Raw genomic sequence first — 10,116 nt, forward strand, 5'->3', positions numbered from 1 at the left:
ATTATAATGTGATATACACATATCCCCTTTAAAACGATACTGGTCGATGTTATGTATTTTAAATATTGTAACAGAATTTGTCTTTAAATTTGAGCAAACCAAAACCGTTTAAATTATAAAGTAGGGTATTAAAATTTCGGTTTTGCCAAATTAAAGAATTTGCATTTGTTTTATATTGAATGAATGACAATATCAATCAATTCTAATTTTTTTAACTTCTGATATAAACAAAAATTGAATTATAAAATTGTTGGTCTTAAGTAGTCAACATTGAAAGATAATGGATAAAGATAATGGAGAGATAGAACTGGCAAACTATCGTTATCCACACTATTCGATGGTTTCGATATTTCTATTTAAAATATCGATTTCTGTTGCAATAATTTTTTATACCCTACACCACATGCGTATTATGTCTCTGTGCATTTGTTTGTAACATGGAGAAGGAGGCGAGATGTGCCCATAGTTACTATTGATAATCTTCATAAAATCACTTTCTGAGACGATTTATGCATATCAATTGTGAACAAAATACATGTTACATATATTATCCGATTCAGATGAAATTTTCGAAACACTATTTGTTTGGCCAAAGGACGAACCCTAATGAAATTGGCGAGATTCGGTTCAAATTTAGATATAACTCCCACAATACCTTCAACCGATTTCGGGTTAATTGTGCACCAAATGTCCAATATCAGTCTAAATGAACTGAATCTTGGCAATTCCGACTGAATTCATCCTAGAGACATATGCTTAAAATTTTGGTGATATAGCTATAGCTCCCATATATATGCTTCATAAAATTTGTGGTTTTAAGACCCACCAGGCGTAATTTGCACTCCACAACAATAAACTTTGGTACCAGAAAGTAAATACAGCTCAGGAATAATTGTTTCAAATAATTTCAAAATCGGTTCAGATTTGGATGTAGCTCCCATATATACCATTATCCTATTGCAGGTTTATTGTGCACCAAATGGCTAATATCAGCCTAAATGGAGTGGATTGTGGCACTTCCGACGGAAGTCACCATAGAAGAAAGTACATCATATATGTTTTATCCGATTCGGGGTTTAAAGTCCCTCACATGTGTTATATGCACCCCACAACAGTGATATTTGATACCGGACATCATATACAGCTCGAAAATACTTCTGCCAAATTTTATCGAGATCGGTTCAGATTTGTATGTAGCTTCGATATAAATATTCATCCCAAATTGGATAGATTTTTTCATATTCAACGGAAGTTTTCCATTTGGTGAAACTCGATCCGGTATATCTTTAGCTCCAATAGATATTTTTCAACTTTTCTTATCGAAGCCATATCATGCATTATACAGGGTGAGGTCGAAAAACTGTAACAAAATCAAGCGCCATAATTTTTACATTTTTTTTTTTAATTTTATTAAATGAAAGCAAAAATGTCGGAAATATGTACAGCAAAGTTATTCGGTACTAGAGGTACAAAAGCAAATCTGTTGAAAATCGATTCAGAGTTAGACATAGTTCCCAAATTAGAATGCTTATTTTGCATTTTATGCTCTTTTGTGTTATGCCCTTTGTAGGGGAGGTAAAAGAAGGGATTTGCCGATATCTACCATCTTTACAACAGAACAGATAGAAATTGAGATGTGCCGTGTTTAGAAGGAATCGAAAACCCCTTCTGATTTTATATGCATTCAAAATTTTATACACGAACATTTGTTGGTTAAAATAAAATAAATTCAAAAAAAACAGTAAAGAAAGTCTTAAAGTCAGACGGGGACGTCTTTTTGATACCCTGCACCATTTTGCTAATTTAGTAGAGCTCCGCATAACAATTAAACGTTTTAATGGGAGAATTCAACATACACGCTATAATTACAATAATAATTATAATTATATATAATTATAATTTAAAGTTCAAAGGACTATAAATGCCGAAGCATTTGTATCTTTTAAATTCGGACTTGTATTGCCCATTTGGTGCACAATTAATTTGAAATCGGATAAAGATATATATGGGAGCTATATCCAAATAGGAACCGATTTCAATAAAATTTGGCAAGGATATTTCTGAGTGCATATTACGGTTGTGGGTAACAAATATAACAAATCGGATGAACAGTATATATGGGAGCTATAGCTATATCTCAACAGATTTTAATAAAATTAAAATCAACTATTTTTGGGCTTTATCTGGTATCTGGTACCAAATATCATTCCTGTGGAGCGCATATTACGAATGTGAGGGACTTAAAGACCAAATCGGATGAAATATGGGAGCTGTAGCTATATCTGAACCGATCTTCACCAAATTTGACATACTAGCCTCTAGACTCAATTCGGTCGTAAGTGTCAAAATCCATCCCATTTGGACAAATATTAGACGTTTGGTGCACAATAAAAAATAAATCGGTCGAAGTTTTATATGGGAGCTATATCCAAATCTGAACCGATCTTGATAAAATATGGCATACTTATTTTCAGACCTAATTTGGTTGTATGTGCAAAATTTCATACAATAAAAAGCAAATCGGACGAAGATATATATGGGAGCTATATCTAAATTTTTACCGATTATCTCCAATTTCAATAGGGCCAAACAAATGATTTGTGCAAAATTTCATCTGGATAGGGCAATAAATGCGAACTGTACTTTGTTTACAAAAATACATGGACAGACGGACGGACATGCATAAATTGACTCAGAACGTGATTCTAAGCAGATCATCAAAAGGAACTATGGGTCTATCTCGTTTCCTTTTGCCTGTTACAAACAAAACAGACGAAAAAACTGCAACCAACTTCAGACTGCTTTTATTTCTAAGCCACTCGCCTGACATCTGTTAAAATTGTTCCAGTGACAGCTCATTATATTGTTTACAGGCGTACAAAAGCATTTTGGTGAGAATTTTCCAGAAAAAAAGTTATTCGAGATGGTATTCAAGCGTGCCAGGAAAACCTCAAGTGGCTATAATTGGAGCACTGTAGCATTTAAATGTGAATAAATCTTTTGTGTCTCGTAGCATCGTTCGTTACCATGGTACTGGTAGCGTAGCCCGACGTCAAGGAAGTGGGCGGAAGAAAACAGCAACATCAGCAGAAATAGTTCGAAAAGTAAAGTAGCGACATGATCGAAACCCGCGTGGCATATGGCTCGTGAGCTGAACATATCGTAATATTCCATTCAGCATATATGGAAAAATGAGCTCGGGGTAAATTCATTGAAATTCCAAAAAGTGCAAGAACTTACACCGCAACGAAACGAAAACAGAATCAAAAGAGCTAAAGAGTTGCTTCGCTTGGCCGAAAGTGGTGAACTGCCGAATTTGGTTTTCTTTGATGAGAAAACATTCTTTGTCCAGCAGTCTGTAAACAAACAAAATTGTGATGTTTAGCCGAGGGTTGCTCTCCGCACGTATAAACCGTGGCATCAGAATAAATTTCGAATATTATCGCGAAAATATTCTGGAGGGTGTATTAAAGCATTGGGTAAGCAAACATTTTGGACATTCCAACAGGACGCAGCACGCGCCACCCAAGAATGGTTACAAAATGAGGTTCTTCGCTTCATTTCCAGCGCACAATTGCCACCAAAATCTCCGGATAGACTATTGTGTCTGGAGTATTTTGGAAAGCAAGGTTGGCACTAAAAAATATCAAAATGTCGATCACCTCAAGCAAGCGCTTCGCCGGGAATGGCCGCAGAGCAACATTCGGGCAGCGTGTGACGGTTTCATTGACCGTTTGAAGGCCATAATTCGTGCCAAAGGTGACCAATTCGAACAAATCAAAACTTATTCTAAAATTTGATGCTATTTCCGACATTTTTAGCTTTCATTCAATAACATTTAAAAAAAAATGTAAAAAATATGGCGTTTCATTTTGTTGCAGTTTTTTATCTTACCCTGCGTACCTTTATTTGTCTATGTAGAGATATTGGCAAAAAATTAAATTAAATTAAATTAAAAATTAAATAATTACCAAGGCGAATAGAACTGGAAGTACCCATAATGCCGAATGAAACTTTTAACGATTGAACATTATTGGTAAATGCTTTCATATTCTTGTTTTTATATAAGTTAAATATATTTATTACTAGCTGGCCCGGTCCGCGTTGCCGGCCCGTAGTTTTTGTTTATTATGCATATTTTTAAAAGCATAATTATTCACAGATATGACTGATGTAAGTGTTTGCGTACTGGTCGATTAAAAGTGTTTTAAAATATCTGTACCCATTTATAAGCCGTGGACTTCAATATTTAAACCGTGTGCTTCAAATGTGTGGATGTGCTATACAAATCTATTAAAAAGTATATATGAATCTTATCCCCATGTAAGGGATCAAATTAATTTTTAGTATGGTAAAAATCGTAGCAAAATTTTACAGTCAAATGAGAAGCAATTTGGAATTTACTGTATTTTGTACACCTCATAATTGAGGGCTGAATGATTTAAGAATAGGCAAAGTTAATTACTTTTTTAAACCCATTAGCACCTTAGATTGTGCATTAGAGTCCTCATAAGTCCCCCTAACCATGTCGGTCTGTTTGTCCGCCAAAAGGTGGACTTGAGTGTATACTATTGCATGGAGAAAATTCTAAAATTTGTGAATATGTTGACATTTTTGTGTAAGATTTTCACCCCCCGAATACACATTTTTAGCCAAATCCTTTGAAATATGGTAAAATCAGGATGTACCTTTATATGGGCACTACTCCGAAACATCGACCTACTTTGAAAACTTTCTTCTACCCCTTATAATCCAATATGGCAAATAGAGGCCAACTCAAAATTATAGGTATTTCACACCCATTACCGTAAGATGGGAATTTTTTTATTTTCCATTTAAATTGTAAATTGGAGACCCCATAAAGTCCATATTTTTCATCATAGTATAATAGTATAGTATAATTCAATGTCGATTCAACAAATATTCGGTCCCGTACTACTTTCTTATATTTGTAATTTGTTCATGTTCCCACAATTTATTTCATATAGATGTACATTCCAAATCTACGTTCCCAACCAATATTCTCTTGGGAGTTACAAATTCAATAGAATACAAAATTTTCCTTTCTGACCACACATTAGGTGTGAAAGTGGACTTGGGGATACTCCAATGTGGAGACTTTACTTAAATAATTCCTATGTGGCAATTATCTGTATGATGGTTCCCTTCCCCAAGGTAGCATAACAAATTTTTTTAGCCAAATCAATAGATGAATGTGTTCAAGACCAATATGGGCCCTACTCTGAAAATTTCAAATTTTATGCGAAGAGGTTCTGTACCCCCTTAGACACAAAGATGCCTAATAAGGGCCAAAAAATAAAAAGGGACTAAGACCCCAAAAATAGCTTGAATCATACGATGGTTATATAAATATAAAATCGGGTTGTACCCTTATCCGTGAGTTATGATCTATATCATGACCTGCAAAAGCGATTTAAGGTATCTTGAATGTTTGGGAAGAATTTCTGGGAGGATAGAAATCCTTTTCTTAATAAAAGTCCCATTCGCTCTACTATTTTGCACCTTTTATATTTGGTATTTTCCTGATTGTACTCCCAAAGAATTTTGCATTTTGAGCTCTCATTGGACGGATTATTGTCACATAAAAAAGGCATGTTCACGCTTTGAGATGAGGCCCATTAGGCTTTTTCGGTCATTTTTGATTATTTAAATGTGTTCGCATCTTCCAGCTGAACCACGATATAGGCCCTGGAGTTGAAAGGTAGATGTCAGTTTACATTCTATTTCGCACTTATTTTGGTGAAAAATTGTATAGTGAAAAATTATTCTTCATTCTGTTCACAAAAAAATCAATTGAATTCAATATGATAATGCAAATTGAAAAAAAAAATTGACAAAAAAAGAATAACAAATTGTAAAAATATTCAACTTGTTAGCCGATTTTTTACAGCAAATGTTTAAAGGTCCTTACAAAGTTTGTCAATAGAATGTACTATTATTTTAAAAATCAATTCCATTGAAAAAAAAATTTTTTTCGATTTTTTCCCGATTTCAGAATTTTTGCAATGAGATCTCTTTTTCGTGAGTTTTTGGCGATTTTGAAAAAGTAATTATCTATTAACTTTGGTGTGACCGCGTTTAATTATTTCGATATCCTCTATTCCGTTTCGCCACCGCATAATTCGGTACTACACTTCCATGTAACCCGCCATCAATTTCAGTTCTCAAGAAATCAAGTCAATTAAATAAATTGGTATTAATATTCGAATTCAAAAATAAAATATAAAAAACACTACAAATGTACATTAGAAAAAAGTAAGTCAAAATGGAAAAAAATCATGCAAAATAAAACATTACTATTGTACATTTGAAAAGTCAAAATGAAAATGTTAATATATCACATTTGTACGCGATTTTTTTGGATATTATCCTTTTCGGAAAAGAGACAATTCCGAATTTGTTTGAATCGTTAAAATCTGTCCAGCGGTTCTTAAGTTATAAGCGTAGTAACTAACACAACTTCCTTTTATATATATAGATAAATCATACAATTTTTTAAACTTTTTTATTTAATATTTAAACAAATATTGCTAAATATCGTTTTGCGTTTAAACAGCAAGAGCAAAACCAACCAGCATATTGGCCATATCGAAAATGGTATAATATTTACCAATGAAAATATCTCCCAAAATCCAGAAGTTAGCACCGGATGGTTCAAAAGCCGAAGAGCACAGTCCCTCCATCTGAATGACATAGTCACTGCCTTCAAGGGTGAATTGGGTGCCACCAATGGTAAAGTTTAGAACAGGTAAACTATCAATGCTGGAGCAATTGAACAAATATGTGTTTAATTCTTCTCTATACACGGCACCAATGGCAGCTTGTATATTCTCATATTGTTCATCGGGAACAGCAATCAGAGAGGTACCTGTATCAGCAATACCTTGACACTGATCACAAACGTTAGTGCCATTTACAACGGCCGAGGTTATTTCGAATTGCCAATAGCCTTCTTGGGAAACGGGAACGAAGGTAACATTGCCGGTATAGTGATTAGGATCAACGCCACCCAAAAGCATTTCACCACCATTGAGCGAACCATGTTTACGATTCAAGTAGAAGGAAAATATGGGGACTTCCAACAAACCTTGATAGTACAAATTGTAGAAGGGTGGCAAAACGCCATCTTGGGCAATGTTGGCGAAGGCCATGCCAAATATGCCATCAAACACGGCATCGGTGAAAGTGTCGCCAGGCTCACTAGTGGCACCAGCAAATGTTTGATGTTGAATTGTCAAACCTTGAATGGTCACGCTGTCTTGGAACAAATAACCGGTTAAACTACCGGTACCATACTGAATGGAGAAGGCCTGGCCATTGGGTACATAAGTAGAGGAGGCCAAGGGATCATAGGTATTGTGACCTTGACAGGCAGCATTTGTAGCGGAACAGGGAGCAACAGGAACCCACAAATTGGAAGATCCAGTGTCGAAGAGTACCAAAAATTCCTGAGGTGGAGTGCCAATTGTTATGACACCAAAATACGAATCGTCCATATAGTTGAACAAACTCTCGTTGGCAGTATAGCTTGATGTGTTGTATTTGCTCTGGAGTTTGTATAGTTCGTTGGCCTTGTTCTTTGCTACCCTAACGTTTTTAATGGGTATGCGAACTAAGGCAGATTCAGCCACTAGGGCTAAACTTAATAAGGCAATAACTGTTTTTGCTAACATTATTGCTAAAACACTTTTCACGAATAAAACGAGTCTATAACTGACTTGTTGTGCTCTAAAGTGGCGGGTTTTATAAAAAAAATTCGTTCGAAGGAAATTTTTCTACAAAAAGTAATTTATTTTTCATTGAACAATTTCAATGATTGCAGAGGATTAACTACTCCATATAAATGATGGATGATGTCGATAAAAAAATAAAAAAACAAGAAATATTAAGAACACATTCAATTAAAGTGAACACATTCATAATTATTTTTTCGCGCCATCCACCATAGTTTGGAAGCCATTTTAAGTTTGACTTTCCATTTGTTACTCGTAGAATCGTTTTTAAAATCAATAACTACATATATCGTTGAAAAATGCATTGAATGCTTTTGGCGGATCTGGTCATGCCCGCCTGTCTGTTTGTGGTATCTGTCTGCTGTAACCTATCCATCTTCTGCAGAAGTTGAGATAGAGTTCATTTGATGAAGCTGTCCGATTTTATAGGTATTATAGTTTGGCATCAAAAGCTCTGAGTGCTCATGTCTTCTAGAAAATCTTAATTACTGGTGAACGATTTGGTGTCGGCCGCGAAGTTTTGGGATTCACAAAGGTTTTGATCATCGTTTTGAACTGAATTGTCTGTTGTTTGTTATCTTATGTATTTTTAATATTGTAATTGTTTAATTGTTGCAATGTACCATTCTTCATTCTCAATGGGGATTTAACTTCTTGTCAAAATAATTTCAGTATATGCTCCCTTGTAAGAATGTAAAGGGTGTTTTTTTTTAAGCTATATAGAACTTTAAATTGTAAAAAGTGATACAAAAAATTAAATTTTGATGAAACTTTTCATCATGAATAGACTCACGCTTGAACAACGCCACGAAATTATCCAAATTTACTTTGAAAATCAGGCTCTAGAGCAATTGGCAAATGACCCTTTGTTTTATCGCAAAATTGTGTTCAGCGATGAGGCGCATTTTTGGCTTAACGGGTTTGTTAATAAGCAAAATCTCCGCATATGGGGTGAGACCAATCCACAGGAGACCCTACTGACTCCATTACATCCAGAAAAATGCACCGTATGGTGCGGTTTTCACGCTGGTGGCATCATCGGACCTTATTTCTTCAAAAATGACGTCGGAGCTCGCGTTACGGTCGGAGATTCGTGACCGCACCATGATCGATGATTTTTTGTTTGAACATATGGCTTACATTGATCTGGAGGAGATGTGGTTTCAACAGGATGGCGCTACGTGCCATACGGCGAACGCAACCATCGACTTATTGCAATCAATATTTGGCGATAAGTTGATTTCGAGAAGTAGGCCTGTCAATTGGCCTCCAAGGTCGTGCGATTTGATATCTCTCGATTATTTCCTGTGGGGCTATGTGTAGTCACTGGTTTATGGAGGAGGCCTTGGAGGCCAGCATTGTTCGTGTTATTCGTGACATACGGCCAGCAGTGCTCGAAAAAGTGGCCAAAAATTGGACGTCCAGAATGCACTTCGTCAAGAACAGCCGCGGTGCCCGAAATAATTATACCCTACAACACTATGTGTTGGGGGTATTATAAGTTTGATTGGGCCAAAAATTATGTAACACCTCGAAATATTAGTTTCCCTCATAGGAAAGTATATATGGATCTTCCTATCTCGCCGAGCTAAGTCGATCTAGCTATGTATGTCCGTCCGTCCGTCTGTCCACGTTAATTTGAAATCACTCTCAAATTTGTAATCACACGAAATTTAGAGTGAAGGTGCGGATAGGGTCAGAATAGAACCCTATTTCTTTTGGAGATGATCGCATAATATTTAGGGGTTTAAATTGACCAACGAAAAATGTTCCTGATTTTGCAGCCGTTATAATACAAATAGAAACCGAAGGATACAAAATCTCGCATGAAGTTAGAGTGTAGGATTCTGGGTAGAATGGACCACTACTTTGTGTAAAAAATACCAGCATTACTTACAGGCGATATCCGACGATAGCCAAATATCGTAGACAAGAAAATCATATAGATGGGTCTAAATTTGGAGATTCAGAGGGGCCTCTTGCTTTTGGAGATGGTTCATATGAACCAAAAACAGAAAAAAATTCCTGATACTCAATTGAATCAATTCGACATGCCTGGGAAGAGCGATAAGGACATGGAAGAATTTTAGCATTTTTGCACAACAACTAACAACACGACATAGTTCGTAAATATTGGGTAAATGTCCCTGTTCAAAATGCTAAGGGTAATTTCTGCGCAGTGCTTCGTGACATAGTTTCAAAAGCGAAATCTTCCAAAATAAGAGGGCTTCTAACATGTTGTAGTGTTGTAGGGTATCACATGTTCGGCCCCGCACGACTGTAGCCTTTGCTTACTTGTTTTCAAATGTTAATGTCACGTATTGATCTTTCGAATAAAAAAATGATTAAAATGTAAATTTTT

At 35.6% G+C, this 10,116-nt stretch overlaps 1 protein-coding gene across 1 annotated transcript; it reads right to left on the reverse strand.

The window, feature by feature from the left end:
• Positions 1-6,499: 6,499 nt before the first annotated feature.
• Positions 6,500-7,737, reverse strand: LOC101895331 (lysosomal aspartic protease). The gene has a single exon (XM_005189463.4). It carries the CDS (start codon positions 7,692-7,694, stop codon positions 6,570-6,572), a length of 1,125 nt encoding a protein of 374 aa, XP_005189520.2. The 5' UTR covers positions 7,695-7,737; the 3' UTR covers positions 6,500-6,569.
• Between the last annotated feature and the right edge of the window lie 2,379 nt (positions 7,738-10,116).

This window comes from Musca domestica, unplaced genomic scaffold (genome assembly GCF_030504385.1).
Source record: "Musca domestica strain aabys unplaced genomic scaffold, Musca_domestica.polishedcontigs.V.1.1 3, whole genome shotgun sequence".
Taxonomy (NCBI): domain Eukaryota; kingdom Metazoa; phylum Arthropoda; class Insecta; order Diptera; family Muscidae; genus Musca; species Musca domestica.

Excerpts from the sequence above, each read along its gene's own strand:
- LOC101895331 (XM_005189463.4), bottom strand. The coding sequence starts at position 7,694 with ATGTTAGCAAAAACAGTTATTGCCTTATTAAGTTTAGCCCTAGTGGCT.